At 45.6% G+C, this 18,531-nt stretch overlaps 1 protein-coding gene across 6 annotated transcripts; it reads right to left on the reverse strand.

Moving 5' to 3' along the window:
• Nucleotides 1-986: 986 nt before the first annotated feature.
• CTC1 (CST telomere replication complex component 1) lies at nt 987-18,531 on the reverse strand. 6 transcript variants are annotated; one of them, XM_077174252.1, is made up of 24 exons: nt 18,390-18,531; nt 17,204-17,343; nt 14,905-15,151; nt 13,416-13,612; nt 11,680-11,824; nt 11,003-11,305; nt 10,701-10,829; nt 10,160-10,386; nt 8,523-8,694; nt 8,236-8,436; nt 7,875-8,001; nt 7,560-7,674; nt 6,756-7,218; nt 6,354-6,446; nt 5,928-6,071; nt 5,572-5,642; nt 4,681-4,781; nt 4,183-4,348; nt 3,863-3,949; nt 3,619-3,778; nt 3,074-3,138; nt 2,670-2,832; nt 2,402-2,528; nt 987-1,472 (listed from the first exon to the last, which is right to left on the reverse strand). In XM_077174252.1, the coding sequence occupies exons 3-24, from the start codon at nt 15,034-15,036 to the stop codon at nt 1,312-1,314; spliced, it is 3,549 nt and encodes a 1,182-aa protein (XP_077030367.1). In that variant the 5' UTR covers nt 15,037-15,151; nt 17,204-17,343; nt 18,390-18,531; the 3' UTR covers nt 987-1,311. The 6 variants fall into 6 exon arrangements, with proteins under 6 accessions (XP_077030367.1, XP_077030365.1, XP_077030364.1 ...); XM_077174250.1 differs by lacking the exon at nt 18,390-18,531 and adding an exon at nt 18,005-18,329; XM_077174249.1 differs by lacking the exon at nt 18,390-18,531 and adding an exon at nt 17,428-17,579 and having other exon boundaries at nt 6,354-6,443.

Below are 18,531 nucleotides of genomic sequence, written 5' to 3' on the forward strand. Positions count from 1 at the left end.
GTTTGGAATATCCTGGCAAAGACAAACCACATCTAAAGTCCTGTATGAGGAGTGATGATTGCAGTTGTAATGTGAAATGAAAGAGGAACAGATAAGCAGACAGCAGACAGCAGACAGAAAACTAACATAAAGAATGAGGAGGAAAAGGAGACTAGCAAGATACTACTGGAAGCTTCAAGTTATTAAAGTTATTAGATCCAGATATAACAATAGAGCTGAATTTTTCTTTTTTGTTTCTTAAATAAGTGTTATCAGGTACTTCCTATCTATTTCTGTCTGCTACTGTGTTATTCATATTACTAGACTACTTTCAGTTGCACTTTTTAACCAGATTTTAATCTTTGTCTTATCACTTACAGTCAACATTTTCCTCAGACTGAGATAGTTTATTTTGGGGTTTTTTTGGTTTTGTTTTGCTTTCTTTCTGGAGGGTGGAGAGAAGCTTTAGTAAAATCTTTTCTGTTCTGCAGAAAGTACCCACAGAAAGTAAAGCTGTCACAGCAACGTTTGCAAAGACTTCAGCTTTAAGCTATTCTGGCAACCTTTCAGGACGGAGTCTCACAACGTTACTGAATGGTGGCATCTATCAAGTCTTGTGCCACTCACACTTTGGTCTCAGAAGTGGACAGCAGGCCTTGAGAGGGAAGACATTTCACTCCTGCCCAGTAAAACCACTGCCTGTATCACAGCTCAGTGCCTGCCTCTTCTTACCAGCCCCACCTCATGTTCAGGCTGCTGCTGATAAACTGCAAAACAATGCCCAAATAATCTTGTCATTTAGCACTGTGATTTAGTCTCCAAACAGCAGCTGACTCACTTCCCTTCTTTTCTTGAAGGAGATGCTTTAAAAGTGTAATTTTAATTATTTCAATTAGGTTAAGAAGACCATACCTTGTGGGAACTGTATAGTTTTGTTAATGGTCACCATACAGCAAGGAAAACTGAATACTAAAATAGAGACTAAAACAGATACAGTATTCTTTAAGTAATATTTTCATAGCTTTATTTAGTAGATACTACAAAACCAAATGCACACACTGCATGCCCTAGGCCCAAGGCAAGAGCTGTCACATCGGAAGCACTGAACATCTCTCTTCCAAAATGTAGCCCAGAGTGACTGGTTGACAATGGCCCAGAGTGACCATTCAGGAATTCCACAAGTCACAGCAGCTGCTTGACTGCACCCTTCACCCTTTGCTCACCCTTCAGGCTTGTGCTCCCACTGAAAGGAGAATTGAAAAGCTCCTGATTGCAGTAGGTATTTCCATAATTCCTCTCCCACTGGGAGAGATATTAAGCTGTGGCTTCCACTCAGCAAGAACTGGATGTCCTGCTCATCCTCTGGCTGTTCAGGTAGCCTAAGGTATCTTGTCCCACTTCCTCCACCTTCAGGCACAGCAGGCTCGGACGAGGCCCCACTCGTGACACAAACTCCACGTCACCACAGCGAAAATTCCGCAGCTGCAGGGGAGCTGCAGGGGAAGGATACAACGGGAACAACTCAGGACAGGGCTCTGGCTCTGCTCTAGCCCACAGTTGCACAAGCTGCTGGGGGAGGGAAGGCCTTGCAGCAGCTGCTTGGCATCAGCCAAACCTCAAAGGACAGCACGGTGAATGACTCCAGGATGTAGGCAGAGGAATGCATTTTGCCAGCATCCCTCCAACCTCCAGGAAACAGACATTCTACACTGTGAAATGAATGCTGTGAACTGTGTGCTTACAGAGCTGATGCTCTGAGCTTTGTATCCTCTATCAGTATCAGCAACTTGCCTTTACAGTGTACATGACAGCCAGAAAGTCTCCACTGCAGAGCATCCTCTGGTGAGCTCAGCAAATCAACCCCTGCAGCACCTGCACTCAAACTTAAGCTCTAGGTATGTGTGCAAACAGTGTGAGGAACTGGTGTGAAGAATGTCCCCTTCACACAGCAACTGCACAGTTGTGGCAGCATGAGCTCAGACCTCAGCACTCATGAATTCAAAACACTTCAGTGCTGATTTCCAGGTGAGGATTTCCAGGCCTGCTATTGACCCTACATGCCATCCTATCTACAGTCAAAACCCACTTGATTTGAGAAGCCTGCACAGTAACTCTGGCTGATCAGATTCCTGTCCCAGACAAGGACTGGGAATCTTTCTCAAGAACAGTTTTATGTGTGAAGTAGAAAAAATTATCCAATATTCTTTTAGGAACTTCCATAATATTATTTCTCTATTTTATAGCCATGGATCTACTAAGACACAACTTAGTTCTACACTAGAGAATACAAAATTCCAGGAAAATCCTTCAAAGATCTTGCTATGATGGGCAGCAAAGGCACCTCTCCTTCCCCAGCCTGGTGAGATGCCTCCTCCCTTCCTTCCCACCCTAAATATTAGAAAAGCCAGCAGTACTTGCTTACCAGGCTGCAGGATCTTGGAGGGTTTCCTGTCTAGGCTGAAATCCAACAGGATAGGGCGACATATGAGAGGACTTCTGCACAGACTCCTTAGGTAATGAGCAACAAGATCTTCAGGTTCCTCTAGACACTGAGGAAGGAAAGAGTGTGTTGCCAGGGAGTGTTCAGTGGGAGGCAGGGAGGCTCTGCAACACCCAGAGCAAAGGGAAATCCTGTCCAGCCGAGACTTGAGCCCAGCAGGCTGCAATTGCTGCTGGAATAGCCCACTCACCCCTGTTCCAGGAGCTTCCCTGTGCTGAATGCACACACTGCCCCTGCTCTGCACACAGCTCTGCACAGCTTCCCACTCCAGAAGGCTCAGGCCCAGCACCGCTGCCACATGTTCATTCCTGCACAGCACCACAGCTTCACCTGTTCCATCCTCCACCAGCACCCTGTGCAGACAGCAGGCAGGCTGGCATCAGGAGGGCAGGACAATACCTGCTCCCTCACAAGGGCCACACTCCAGAAAACACATCTCAGTAGAGAGTTTGTTCACATCTCAGAAGATGTGATAACTCCATCTTTGCTGTTGTGTCCACATCCCATCCCTGATATGATTTTCCCCCTCCTGTTTGTGGTGTAATTTGTTCCCTCCTCCCCCCTCTCCCCACAGCCAATCCCTACAGCAGTTACCGTGCACTGGCTTGCCTCACTCCTGTTTGTGATGGACATGGAGGATTGTGTCGGGTGCACCTCCCCTGAAGGAAGAACAAAGCTACAGCTATGTATGGGTGTAAGTGAGAAGGGGAAGGGCCACTGCTTATTTAAATCCTTCTCTAATTAAGTAGGAAAAAGTGTAAAGAATTTCACTGCATTTCCAGTGAGTTCTGGGAAAAGTTTATATGGGGAGAAGAATCACCTTGCTGCAAGGTGCTGATCCCAAATAGCAGTGAACATGGGAAGAGCAGAGCATTAACAGAGTAGGATTGTCCTCTTCAGTGCCCTCACTTCACCCCCAGTCCTAGCTGCCAGCCTGCCTGACATCAGATATAACATCAGATATATACTTCTAATCACTTAGGTCCTTTCTAATATGCAAGTCCTTCTCAGACACTGGAAAAAGGGTTTGCAATCAAGATAGGAACTCTCATTTCTCCTATGTGGTAGCAAAGGATGTTGTGTGAGAGTAAAAAATCTGCAAGACCTCTCACAAATTATGTTTGTGGAAGCTTGAATACCTCTTTGAAGATGCAGCTGCAAAGTGAGCAAATCCATTGCAGGGACACAGTCAGTACACAGGACAAGTGGCATAAAATCCGGGCCTGGGCCACATTTTGCAGCTGAGGTCTCAAGCTGGATAGAAACACTAGTGAGGGGGATGAGGCTTCTCCTGCAGGACTAGAAGAAATAGCAATTTGAGAAGCTTGGAACACAGAAGCCTTTCTTTGGACAGTCTACCATGAGAACAGACCCAACACTTACCTAGAAGGAAAAGACAGGTGAGAAGCTGGCAGAGATAGGATGCTCACACAGCTGGAGGCAATGTAGGTGCAATAAACATTATGGAATCTGCAATATGAAAGAGCAGATGTCAGAAAGAGCTCACAGAAACCAAACACTCAGGTTTTCTTGGGATGGCTGGGCTGATCTTCATTTGTAACATGGTAGGAAAATAATTTATGTTAAGGGATTGGGAGAGATGAAGGTTTGAACAAGAGAGGAGGTAAATCCATGTGGGAGGTCAGATTAAGAGATGGTTTCAAAGACAGTAAGAGAGGTCAGGGCTCTAAAGACAGGAGCACCTTGAGATCTTGCGTTCCAAGTTCTGGAAGAGGATCTTGGCTCCAGGTAGCAAGCCCCTGAGGTGCTGCAGGTAGGTGGCAGTAATGTAAACGTCCATCCCAAGAGGGGAGCCTGGAGCAGCTGAGACACTGAGCTTCACACTGTGATCCCTGGACAGCAGAGTCCCTGAGGAGGCACAGAACCACACAGACCATGAGCTCACTCACACAGGCAGCATGGCCTGTCACTGAGCTGGGCCTGCTAGAGGGGTTCTTCCTCCCATCCTGATGAGGCTGTCACTGTTCCACCTCCCAGGTTTTCTGGATACTGCATTCCCATTCCCATCTCTACATCCACAGTGTGCAGTTTCCAAGCCCTTTGACATGCAACAGGATGCAACATCCTGGCATACTTCCACTATTCCCAGACACAGCAGCACACTTAGCCAAGTGCACTGGCTCTCTGGCACAGAAAGAAGAACCAATCTGTTGCTTCTCAACAGGCTGCCACAATCCTACCTGTCTGCTTTGGATGGCCAGGTGGCTTCTCATTCTTGGGAGAGGCACACAAGGTCCTCTCTATGATCTCACCACAGAAAGAAACAAGGGAACCTGTGAAACTGAGAGCAGACAAGGATTTTTGTCCCGCCTGAAGACAAAGGGAGTGGAAGAAGGCCTGACTTCAAGATTGCAACAAAGTGGAGCAGTGTTGGTTAAGCCCAGTTTCTGGGAAACCTGTCCTTGAGCACCTGAGCTACTGGATCGAGGGCAGCTTGCTGCAGCCTACCCCTCCCAGGGACAAGAGGCCCCTTTACCATGCTTTCTGCTGCTTCAGGTTCAGCAGTGAAGATGAAGAGTAAGGCACTACAGCCTTCCTCTCTGCTAAACTCCTAATTGTTTTTCTGAATTAGATGAAGAAGCCAAGCAAAAAACCCACAGTTTTTCATAAAGCCCTGGTGAAAAATCCAGTGTGCATACATATCACCCCAGATTAAATATGCTTTGAGCAGAAAAGTTATAAGTTTATTACGTGTTTGAGCAATGTACGCTAAAAAAAATCTAAAACAAAAAAAACCTCCAAAAATATACAGTCAGTCTCATTTTCCCTGCTGTGCTTGTTTCCACTTCTGACAGGAATTTGGCCTTAGTCAAAGGGACTTTGGGACTTAGTCCACACCAGCAGTAGCCAAACCATTTTCTGGACACCATTTTGCAGTTTCGTCACCTACAATCCCTTTACCTTAAATAACCAGGAGGGGAGAAGTCTGAACTACTTGCACACAGATTTTCCAAACCATATTCCTAGGGTGGATATTTCATTGCAGTTTAATATAGCACTTCCCAATAAAAATTACCACAGAGCCATTCCCTAAGACACAGTCACTTGTAATTTGGGGCAGACCAACATACCTGCTGCTAAGCACTTCTGGGATGGAGGCAGTTCTCTGGTCCATGCCTCTCAGCACTGATAGGGCTGTCAGCTACAAGTGAGGGAGACACAGCCTCAGACAGGTTGCAGTTTACAGGCAACCCCAGCCAGAGCAGAAAAGACGAGCTCTGTGTGCTCAGAGCTAGGTCAAGCAACTCATGCTTCCTCTCCAGATGAATTCTGAAGCAGGAAAATGTGAAGCCCAGCAGCAGGCTCTGATGGAACTCAGAGCAGAACAATCTCACCAACAAGATACTGTATATTGATAATTTCTAGCTACTTCTGGAGAGATCTACAAGTAGCCTGTAAAAGCCCTGTGCAATAAGGCACTGCATACCTGGTGCTCAGGCAGACAGGAGATCCAGGTCTCATGCTCTAAGTGCCAGCTATCTTGGACAAGCAGGCATGGGGGGCACGATGGCCTGCTCAGGAATGTGGATGGCACAGGTGGAGAACAGTGCTTGTAAAACACTTCCAGGTCCTGAGATAAGAGTGATAAGGCAAGGCAGAAGTCTATTAGAAAAAGGAGATTAAAGTTCAATAGGGAAAAAGTGAAGAACAATGGTTCACAAAAGAAAAAAAAATCCACTGAACTCAGAGCTCTGAGAATTTTAATCAAACACAGAACGAAAGCAGTTTCTTGGAACGACAGAAGGAAATTCCAAACCTTGAAAACAGCTTAGTCACCCTCTGACTCCTCAACTCCCACATGCAGCTCAGCAAAAGTCTCCAAGAGAGACCAGCACAACAACTTGTCTCTTACCGAGCAGCAGGGCACAGTGAAGCAATACAGTCCGTCCACGTGCAGGAATGGAAACCATCGCAGAGACCTCCCCATAAACAGCAGTAGAGCCTGCTGGGGGAAGGGACGAGAGAGAGAGAAGGTGATGAGAACTGTTAGGTATGGAATGAAAAATACAGTCAAAAGAGAGCAAGCCCAGCCCAGAGGATGTCTTGACTGACAAGAGAAGGCAGATGCGTTTACAGGAAGGTGACAGGGAGAAGATGGAACTTGCTTGTGGTGCAAGAAGGAATTTGCTGGCACAAACACACAAAGGCACCCAACACAACAATCACTTTCCCACTGATACTAAATTACCCCACAGGCTCCCTTGAGAGGAACCAGCTCCCAGACTTATCAAACCACACCCCAAAGCTGCCTCACTTCTTGCTGCGTCACACCCTCTTTTCCATCACAGCCAGTGTCCTCCAGCTCTGATGGGTTCCCAATTTCTCTGGGGTGGCTCCAGAGCTGTGGTCTGCCCAGCCACAGCACTGTGGCCTGGAAACAGTGCTGCAGCTCATGTGCTTCTTTATGTCCCTCTGCGGGCAGCTGGTAATTGCGTGACATGAGACCCTCTTTCTGGGTGACCAAAAACAGCTGAGATACACAGCTCGTTGTTCTGGGGCTGCTTGGGCCCCCCTGACAGTTCTCATCTCTGCCAGTATCTGCCTCGGGATCCTCCAATTTCAGCATTTTTGCCTCTGGTGTTTCCAGCTCAGATGTTGTGCTGCCATCTTTCTTATTCCTCAAAGAGGAGCTGTTTCCACTCCTAAGGCCTTTCTGGATTTGTCCTTCAGCAGCATGGAGAACCTGAACATCCTCCAAGTAGAACTGCACATAGACACTGAAATGACAAATGGTCACAGTGAAACTCCCCACTCCTGACATGTGGCTGTTCTAAACAAACACTTATCTGGGAAAAACATATCTGGTGAGTGCCCCACAGGTACTCAGCAGGAGCAGAGGGAAAGAGTGAAGTGGAGGGCTGCTCCCAGGTTGCAAGTACTCTGAACAAAAGGGAGATGGTGGCTTTGATGCTGAGAAAGAGCTCATTTTATGCAAATAGCAAAGAATGGGTGCTTTGGCACTGAAATGCTATGCTGGTAAGAAGGCTTGCCATAGTCCAAAATACTCAAGGAGCTGCAAAGTGATGATTTTACTTGCACACTGAATAAAGGGACTCACCTAGTTTTTTTCTCTCTCACATGCTCCAGATTTTCCAGGTGTTCCCAGGAGGGAAAATCAGTCTTAAGGAATCTCTCCACTACAAGCTGGTAGTTTTCCACCCGCACGAGTGATCCTGCAAACACATCAGAGAAAAGAGCTGAGCTAAATAAAAAGAGAACATAAAACCAGTAAGGTCAATATCCTCATTTTAAAGTCACGAGGTCAGGCAGTGACAGTTCAGCATCTCCACACAACGTCTCTTCTTCCTTGTTTTGGAGCTGGAAGGCAGAAGAGCAAAAGTTCAGCACTCAAATACAGTTTAGTGGGACATACCTATGAGAGCAGTCTGGGCAAAGGGGCTGCCATCCTTACGGGAGATCACGCAGCGAAGTGCGCTGCTCTTGTCCTGCAGCTGGAGGGAACTGCTCCTGGAGGAGACCCTCAGCACACCCAGGAGTATCTACAACAGAAAGGAAGCTGCAAAGAGCATCAAACAATTCCTATCCTTGAAAGCCAGAAATCAAAGTGTGTGTAGCAGCAGCTCAAATTCAGTCTGTTTTCCACATGCCACAGTGAGAAAAGCAGAGTCATTTCCTAACAGGAGGAAGAGGCATGCGCTGGACAGGGTGCTGGAAGGCATGGTGAGAAGCAGGAGCTCTCAAGGCACAGACAGGAAAGAGAAGGAGGCACATACCAGTTGGGGCTGGAAACTCTGTGCTGAGAGTGTGCAGTAGGACCAGGCCAGTCTGCGATTCAGCTCCTGGGTGCCCATATGCTGCGCCTCCAAGGGGGAAAGCAACTGGGATGGACTGAAGCCTTCCCAGCTCTTCTGCTCTGCCACTCGGCAAACTGAAGACAGAGATGGGGCCTGGCAGGGAGGGTTCAGAGTCAAATACTGTGAACAAAAGAGAGAAAAAACCAAATCACCTAAGTTTCTTCCCATCAGACAAGCAGGAAACAGCTCAAAGAACATTTACTCACTTTCCGCAGGGGACACTGGTGTATTTCTGATAGAATTTCATTATAAATATCTCTTGCTTCTTCTCTGTCTGGCACCATAGCTTGCAGAAGGGGGACAAGGAACTTTTCAGCAGCTCCAGGGTTTTGGTGCATAGAGCTAAGCAATCGACGGCGCCCAAAGAAACAAGAAAACCTGAAAAAAAGTTATGACCATTAAAAGCACAGGCAGTCCTTGCATTTTAGTGAGTCTTGCATCTAAGTCAGGGACTCCTTCTGCTTGTTTTTAGTGACTATACTGTATAGGACAAGAACTAAAGAGATCACAAAAACCATGAAATGATTAAAAAATAGAGCATTTAAGGCAAATGCAAATTATGTTGGGCAGACAAGAAACAGGAAAATCCACAGAATTAAGAGACTGGTAAAATCTCAAAACTCAAATGGCCAGAGAAACAAATGACATAAAGATAATCTCCCTCTAAGCCACACAAATAAATCTCCATGCCTTTTGGCTGGGCATGATATGATTACTCATGCTAGGTACACTTGGCTTTCTTTCACAGAATGCAAAAACCGCAAGTCAGAAACAACCACAGACTATTCTTATTCCATTTCCCTCATGAAAAATTAATTTCATAACTTTAGCTTATTGCTTTTGAATGGCTGGAAGTGATCACACTGCCAGCCAAAATATGACAGAAAGTGAACTCAAATGAAAAGAAATAGCACTCACTGGAACAATTTTTAAGCAGTACCAGGACTGAGCAATCACATTTAAAGAAAGTAGAAAATATAATAAAAACTGAAACTTATAGTTAGCAAAATTCCCAAGGCAAAACTGAAGCTGTTTTATTGGCAGCATATCAAAATTCCACAGTGCCAGTAAAGCACAGGAACACTGAGCATTCTATAAACTGCTACGTGACTGACAGTAAAATGTATATCCTTTAAAGTCCAAGGCAGTAGTCACAGTGATCAACCATAAGCGCTTCAGAACAAACACAAATATTTTCACTAACAGAAGCCAGAAGTAGACCCAGAAACTGGCCCACAGCTGTCCTGCAGTGTCAGGGAGAGCAGGAAGCCATCTGGAAGACTTGGAGGTAAGCATGGGTGGGAAAATCTGCCAAGACAGAGACTCTAAAACAAATTATCACACTCCTGGGAACACTCAGAATATCTCAAAGTGATATGCTGAACAGCTGCTGCTGCTTCTGTGCAGTCAGAACACAAGAGCCTTTATATCAGTTATGATCTAGTTGTAGCACCAATTTCCAGCTTCAGCCTCAGTGCCCACCTTGATCTGCCAAACAAACCACATAGGCAAGCAAACACCCTATGGTGCTTCTGTATTTCAGGACAAAGCATTCCAGCAGAATTATGTGAGTAAAATGCTCAGAAGCACTGCAGCTTCTCAAGACCTTTAACTCACCTGCACTTGAAAAATGCACCAGCTTTCTCGTAGGAGCAACTGCAAGGTAACAAGCAACTGGACAGGATGTGAAGTCTGGATAAATGGCTTAGTTAGGCCAAGAAACCAGAAGCAATTGCTTGTATATCCAAGCACAGTAATTTTGTGATCCTTTGGTCTAGAAGACACCCAGATAACCTACAAAGCACATTGAGGCATAGCCTGACTTCAGAAGAATTGTCCTCACCTCTGCTCAAAGGTCTCCAGGAGGCTCACCAGCCACAGGTACAGCGGCATTCCCAGATTGAAGCGGAAGAGCAGCTGTAAGCAGAGATTTCCTGAAGAGGCCAGGGGCTCGTAGCGGGTGCTGAGCCTTGAGAAACTCTTCAGCACAACCATGCTGTTCAGGCAAGCACCGAGTACAGTGAAGGGGAAGGAGGCCAGAGGCTTCTGCAGGAGGTGGACGTCGATGAGCTGGCATACACAGACACAGAGTGTAAGAGAAGAGATAGCCAGTCTGCCACCACTCCCCAAATCTGTAATCCTACCTTAAATCCTTTCTCACTCTACTGAATTGTCTATAATCAGGCCTGAGGCACCGAGCACGGTTTAGGGAGGAATCAGATAATAATTATATCAACTCTCATGACTGAGTCCAGGCAGCAAGATCTCCAGTTTTGTTCCAGATACTTGCTGAAATAATTCCCATGTTCCAGAGCCTTCTTTGACCCACACACTCACAAGCCATCCCCAGGGCCTGAGTCTTTTCCTTGCAAATCTCAGCTTACCTCCACACAGGCTCCTGGTCGGAGGCCCCGTGCAGAGTTCAGCAGGGGCTGGTAAGCAAGGCACAAGCAGACTTGGTTATCCAGTAAAAAGAGACCAGCTTGGACATTGAGTACTTTGGTGACAAATCCCTAAACAGAAAGTGAACAGAAAGCAAAAGGACTGTAGAGAGTCACAAAATATAAGAGACTCACAGGCCTGAGCAGTAAGAAACTAAACTCATTATGAAAATAATGGTCCTTGCAGGCCAGGAGCTGAAAGCCCAGTGCACAAGTGGGTGAAGGCTAAGCCTATGAACACTTACCACATAGGAGATGATCTTGGACTCTTTGGTTGGTCTTGGCCTCTCCTCTTCAGCCTCCAGCTGCAAGGAGCAACTGAGCTGCTCAGCAGTCTCAAGGGAAGATGACTGAGTGGATTCTCCTTGTGAAGCACTGTCCAGTGGTTGCTCCCTCACCTGCTCTGCACAGTAGGGCAGAAGGCAGGAAGAAGCACTGGTGATGAATATTGTTTGTCCAGATTTCTTCAGGCTGGACATACTCAGGCCTGTGATTGTGTACCTGTGACCCAGCTGAAAGACACGATGCCACAGCAACTGGCTGGGTTTCTAGGGCAGAGAAACAAAAGCAACATCAGCATCAACTCCAGTGAAAAAAATTCCTCCTGACCTAAATAATCTCACTCAAAAACCTCTTTTCCACCCAGAGGATTGCCTCACACTCTTAGCAAAAGGACTGTATCTGCAAGACATTCACGGACACTGCAACTGCATGAGGGAGAAGGACTGTACTTTGGCAGGGCACAGAACTAGACTTCTTACATACCAAAACTATTGTACACTGGGTGCAATTAAAAAGATATCACTTGTAAAAGAAAGAATAAATCAAACTGGGAAATCAATGGCAAGCTTCAAAGAATTAGTCAGCTAGCACATACACAGATCCAGATAGTGAATTTGTGAGCAAAATTCCAAGGACTTACTTGCACCAGCACAGGGACACAAACAGCAGATGCAAAGCACTTCAGAAACAGAAAGAAGAATGTCTTGTGGTGAACACAAAGGAGAGGCCCGAGTCTGGTCAATTCCCCTGCTACAGTAAGCTTTGATCTTTTCTTATGCAGAATCCTAGAGGGCAATTGAAGAGGCAACTGAAATCAGGGATGAAAGAACACTTAAAAGTATCCCAAAAGCAAAATAACCAAATATGCAGCATGTACATTCCGGGAATAACAGATCCAGCAAAGCAATATGGTCAATCTCTCAGAGAGGTTTTCAAAACAATATTTGACTACAAAATTTGTACTTTAACTTTTCTATACTAAATCCTTTTGATATTTTAGTATTTGAAGACAGAAGGACAGAAGAACAAATTCACACACTCCATGACAACAGCCAGGTTATAAAAGGCATTACCACAAACAAGCAACTAATTGTTGGTCTAAAGGAGAAGAAAAAAGTCACAAGCAGTTCTTGTGCAGAAAACAGAACTCAGATTCGTATGTCCATGGAACATGACACTGTGGAAGCTGCAAGCCTATGAACAAGAGGCCTGAAAGCAACCATGGAGTCTTTCTAACAAACTTGACACAGAGGGAAAGAGCAGCAAAACTGAAAGCAGATGAGAGGTGAGAGAGATGATATTTATTAAATCAATTCTGTTTGCTGTTTCCAACCTATGTTTCAAAAGATTAAAAAAAAATTAATTTCAAAAAAATTTATGTTTGTAATTTTCATCTCAGCTCCTACTGGACTTGAATATAACCATCCCACTTACTCTGAACAAAACCATTCTTGATTCCAAAACATCTAAACAATTATCTAACCTTATGACTTTAAAAAACCCCTGCCCAGTAGTAGACACACAGCAGTACCAGCACCTCACTGTAACATTTTAGTTGTAACATGGAAAATTGGTCAGATATCAGTCAATAACAAAGGAGCTTTATGTTAAAAGTCTGAGAACATATACTGAAATATGGAAAAAGTCTTCTTGTTCAGAAACGTCCATTGAGCTAAATCAAACACTTAAGCTTAAAATTACTTTCTTTGAAGCAGATAAACCAAATAAAAACAAAAGATAACTAAAGAAATGAAAGCAGCACGATTAGTGACATTTTATTGTAATTAAATTACACCAAGAATTCTCTACTCAAGAAGATAAAACATGATCTAGCACAATTCGAAATTATCAACTCCATAAGATTTGCAATTCCATTGGCTCATTTTCACATACTGTAAATAAAAGCACAGTTACTTCTACCAGTTGACAATTCACTGGCACTTTTATCTCAGTAATCTGATAAGAATTTGACCAGTGGCACATATTAACATCATAATAAAATACAGGATTTCTTTCAAGTATACTTTTGGTTCACTGGAGGATCAAAAAAAAAAAAAAAAAGTTATGCTAATCAAAAGAGTGAATTTTAGCCTCAAAGACAGGTGAATCAACACTGTTCTAATATTCTTTCTATAATTTGAAATTACATCTAGAAATACTTAAAATTACAGAAAAAAAAACTTCCAAGAAACTCCTGGGAAACAGATGTTTAAAGAAAAGTGGCTTTGTTGTATAACTTTTACTTCCACCACTTGCTGCTATGCCTCCATGTGTGGCAGAAATAGAATTTGTCTCTTTCTAAGCCAAGTGCTCTTCATGTTACCTGCCAAGCCAGAGCAACAGTGCCATGAGGAGCTGGGCAGGGTAGGTGTTTACCTGGAGGTAAGCAGTGGCTCAGCTGGCACTGGGGAGGTGACAGGAATGCTGTGAAGTACTTCCTTGGGAGCATTTACTGGCACTGGATCCACCAGGATTTCCAAGTACCCTGCTGCACCCTGGTCTTTCTGTGGGATATATGACCAGCTTGGGAAGACAAACAGTGAGTCCAGCCAGTCCAGTTCAAAGTGCAAGAGCTAAACCAAAAGATAATGAGATTGAAGCTTGAGATGAGTTTCAGTTTGTTTTCTCAGCACTACTTAGAGTGTTCATTACCAAGACACTCTTGCATGTGCATCACAAACTCTTCTCCTACTGTCAGGCTTCATGACTAAATGAGAGCAGGGTTTTCTGCCCACTCTCTTACCTTGCACAGAGAACTTCTGTCCTTCCAGATGTAAATCTGCCATAGACTTGCTGAACTCTACAGCTAGCACTTCCTGTTTATAGCCACAACCTCACAGAAAGGTGATAATTAATTCAAGGCAAGGCTTAGTTATTTTCAGACTATTTTTCTAAAATTCTTGCCTGCTTTCTTTTGCCCCTGTGTTTTCAGTTAGAAGTTCTTACCAATACAACTTTTTCCTAGACTTTGTCTCATTGGAAAGCACAACTTCACTGCTTTATCACCACCACTGTAGGGGTTATTTGTTACCTCAACTCCACTTGCAATTACCTTCAGGAGGCTTTTAAGTCAACTGTCATGCAAGCTATTATTTCCTGAAAGTATGTTATCAATGCATCACTGAACGCGTAGTACAGCTCTCCAGAAAGTTATTTCTGCTCCACTAGTTGGAATTCAGCAAAGAGTGGAAAGGTGTCCTGTCACAGTCATATTTTCTGGAAAAATCCCTTTGCCCAGGATTCTTCTCCTGGGAAGCTGAGAAACCTCAGAGAAAAGGGAAAACAATAATTATCTGATTTGCTTCTCCTGTGTTTTGCTGCTTTGGAATGTGTTTGGCCATTGTTTACCAACAGGTGGTTGTTTCATTGGTTTTCTATGAATTGTTGTGACTCAATGGCCAATCAGGGTCAAGCTGTGTCGGGGCTCTGGAAAGAGTCAAGAGTTTTCATTATTATCTTTTTAGCCTTCTGTAAGTATCCTTTCTGTATTCTTTAGTATAGTTTAGTTTAGTATTCTTTAATACAATATAGTATCATAAAATAATAAATTAGCCTTCTGAGAACATGGAGTTAGATTCATCATTCCTTCCTGCCACAAATACAAGTCTCCCAGGCCACCTTGTACTGTGGTGAATAGAAAAGAACTGTACTAGTTGTCTCTCTTTTCCATGCCAGTACATTCAGCATTTCTTCTCCTAGCAAAGGCACATTTCACATGTTCTATCCTCTGCCCAGGATGTGAGCTTGCTGTTTTCCTGCCTGTTACAGAGACTAGACTCTGGCAGAATACCTGAAGCCCCTGATGGTTTGTGATACTGGCCTAGAAGTGGGAATAAACACAGAACCCCTCAGAAAGAGGACATACCTCACATGGAATTATCCCAGTACTGTCCTTCACATATAGGCAACCATCTACCAGCTTTTCTTTGTTTTCTTGCCTTCCATCTGCTAAATAGCCAACCAGGATCAGGTAAGTCCTTGGCAAAGTGTGCTGCATGGGTAAAGCACCTTGTCCTTGATGAGACCATTCCTTAAATTCCTTAGTGCTCCAGCTCAGGTGGCTGCAACACGGTATGTGCTGCTGATGCTGCAGGTCAGAGATAGAGATGAAACTGGAAAAAAAGAAAGAAATAAAAAAGCAAGAATGTAGCAGGATGTGTGAAGAACTCAGTTTACAAAGTACCCCTAATATCAACACTGAAAGAGCCACCACAAACTGTTCTCCAGCCTGTGATTTTGGTACTGGTTTCCAGTGAGCTTCACTGACAATTTTACATTGTGAAACTGGAGCTCTAGTCACAATACCCACTTGCTCAGTAGCAGGACATAATCAAATTCAAAGGGTGTGAATTTGAAGATTTTCACTGGATTAGTCGGGGATCATAAGTTCAAAGCAAGAAACGAGTCTGGTTGAGCGATGGGTCTGAATCAGCAATAAACAGTAATTAGATATAGAAAAATTAATAAGAAGACATCAATTTATGCAGGTATTTATGCTGTGCATTTTGCAGGAAAATGAACAGGGGATTAGTTGAAAATTTCATTAGTTGAAACCACTCCATCTTCAGAGACAGAGCACCACCAGGAATAATACTGGTACCTATGATCCACAAAAGCACAGTGCTGCTTGTGTTTTTGTCAAATGTGCTGAGTGCTTTTCGGGAGAAACCAGGACTACAGCAGGACACTGGCTCATGGTTATCACATACAGAAGCAAACAGACTCTCTCCTCGTGCTTTAGAGCTGGGTGGTTGGCTTGGATGTAGCACAGTGCTCAAAAACAGACCACTGGCCTCACAGAAGATAAATAGCAAGTACCTTCAACTCTTCTTTATAGATTCTCCTGAATATGAACCAAAGTCTGGTTTTAAATGCCATAAAATACAAAGGAAAAAATATGGCTTATATGGTAAGTTTAGATGGTGTGAAAGATTAACTACCTGCATTTATTAACTATTAATTAAAAGGTCACAAATCCCTAATCAATTCCAGTTGACCTTTCCTCCCAAAACTGGTCGTGCCAGAGATTTTAATTCTCCCACAAGCTGGAGCAAGAAACAGATCCAGACAAGCAAACTTTCCAATATGGATATCTCTCAACAAGCTGCATGTTTTTCATGATGGTGAGCACCCAAAAGCCTTTTAGTAACTACAATATGGACCACGTTGTCCTAGATCCCCCTTTTTTAAGAACACTTGAACACTGAGCTCAGCTGGCCAACAGGCTGGGAGACGAGGAGCATCCTCCCATATGGGCCTGCAGGATCCAGCTGGGAAGCTGCCATGTGTGAAAAATGCATGTATTTTATGACTGGCTTTTTGCAAATATTAAAATGAATATTATATGTGTTGTGTTAGAAAGTAATGCTGTATTAATTCTCTTAAGTAGTGTGTTAAATATAGTTTTAGGTTATAAAAAATGTTAAAATAGAAACTATGCTATGTAGGATACTTTTTTTTAAAGAAAGGACTTGGAGCAAGATAGCCACAGAACACCTAAATCTTTCAGAGAAAAAGAATTTAATGCTCTCTTATCAGAAGAAATGAACTTCTTCCCACCTCAAAGGCACTGTTAGGATTCAGAGGAAGAAGTTGACCATGACCAGACACAATCCTGTGCTTGAATGGAATTTATGCATCATGTATGAAGTGTATGAATATGAAACAGGTTATTGCTTTTAAGGGTTAATCCTCTGTTAACGGGTGTCCTTTTTCGGGCTTGTGCTGTCCAGAAAAAGGTACCCGGACATCCGTAACTCTTTGTCTCTATTGTCTCATATTGTCTTAATTCAATTTGTCCAAATTATTATTACTCTAACTGTATTACTGTTTTTATAACCATTTTATTACTATTAAACTTTTAAAGTTTTAAAAACAAGTGATTGGCGTTTTTCACACTGTGCAAAGTCTGTACGGCAGAGCGGCCCGCTTCGGTCACAGGCCCTACCTACCGCAGACAGGCGGAGATGGCGCTCAATCAATCACACCGCAAGGGCGGCGGGGCCCGCCGAGGCCGAAAGAACGCCTGCGGTTACCGCGTTCGGCAGCATCCCTCCCACAGCAGCATCCGGGGCGGGCATGGCGCCGGAACGAGCCGTGCCGAGCTCACCGGAGGGCCGCGTGTGGGCATCGGAGCGCCCTCGCCGCCCCCGCCCCGCTGTCACCTGTAGCCGAGCGGCAGCGCCCCGCCGCCCGCGCTCCGCAGGCACCGCAGCACCGCCTCCAGCGCCGCTGCCTCCTGCCCCTCCGGCCCCGCCAGCGCCCGGCGAGCGAAGTCCCGAGCCGCCCATAGCCAGTGCTGCTCCTGCGGGGGAAAAGGAGGGAAACGGGATCTCAGCGCCGGGCGAGCGGCGGGGAGGGCGCGGAGGCGTCCGGGCCCCTCACTCACCGCCGCGCTGGGCGCCGCCATGACGGCCCGTGCGGGCCGCACCGTTGCCGTGGCGACGCGGCGGCGGGAAGAGCCGCGCGCGCGCCGGGCTCCGCCCCCTCCCCGCCCTCCGTCCAATCACCGCCGCCGCTCCCCGGCTGTTCCCGCCCCTTCCGCGCGGGATGGCGAGGAACGGGAGCGGGAGCGTGTGGGGTGGGACGGGCCTGGGCTCGGCTCGGCCATCGGCGCTGCAAGTGGGCAGGGGAGGGAGAATAAGACGAAAGGTTCACAGGTGGAGACAGGGACCGGGGGAGGTCACAAATTGATTGCCGTCACCCGCAGAGCAGGCTGAACTTGGGGATAATAACTGAATTTACTGCGAAGAAAATCAGAGCAGGATAATGAGAAATAAAATAAATCTTAAAAACACCTTGTCCCTCCCGCCCCTCCCACCTCGCAGCGGCGCAGGGAGAGAGGGAATGGACGTTACGGTCAGTTCGTCACGCCTTGTTCCTGCCGCTGCTCAGGGAGACAGAGGGATCCTTCCCCTGCTCCTCAGCAGGTCCCTCCCACGGACTTCGCCAAAGTGAACCTTTACCATGGGCAACAGAGCTGCTCCGACATGACCCACGCTTCCATGGGGTGCACTCCTTCAGGAGCAGCCTGCTCCAGTGTGAGTCCCCCACAGGATCACAAGTCCCACCAGGGAACCTGCTCCAGTGTGGGCTCCTCTTTCCAGGGGGCTGCAGGTCCCTGGCAGGAGCCTGCTCCAGCACAGGCTTCCCATGGAGTCAAAGCCTTCTTTCAGGCATCTGCTATTCCAGCATGGGGGTCCTCCATGGGTTATGAGTGGATCTCTGCATCCTCATGGACCTCCATGGGCTACAGGAGGATAACCTGCCACACCACAGTCTTCATCATAACTGCAGGGGAATCTCATCTCTGGTGCCTGGAGCACCTTCACCTCCTCCGTCTCCACTGACCTTGGTGTCTGTGAGGTTGTTCCTCTCACATGTTCTCACTCTGCTCTTCTCCAGCCACAATTACATCTGCACAATAACTTTTTCTTCCTTCTTAAATAGGTTATCACAGAGGCATTGCCACCGTTTCTCATGGGCTTGGCCT

This window comes from Agelaius phoeniceus, chromosome 2 (assembly GCF_051311805.1).
Source record: "Agelaius phoeniceus isolate bAgePho1 chromosome 2, bAgePho1.hap1, whole genome shotgun sequence".
In the NCBI taxonomy this organism is placed as follows: Eukaryota; Metazoa; Chordata; class Aves; order Passeriformes; family Icteridae; genus Agelaius; species Agelaius phoeniceus.

Excerpts from the sequence above, each read along its gene's own strand:
- CTC1 (XM_077174248.1), bottom strand. The coding sequence starts at position 17,448 with ATGGCGGCGCCCAGCGCGGCG. Across the intron at positions 10,387-10,700 it reads GACCAGGAGCCTGTGTGGAG|CTCATCGACGTCCACCTCCT; the intron begins GTAAGCTGAGAT and ends TGTGTATGCCAG. Across the intron at positions 7,219-7,559 it reads GTGAGAGAGAAAAAAACTAG|TGTCTATGTGCAGTTCTACT; the intron begins GTGAGTCCCTTT and ends TTGTCATTTCAG.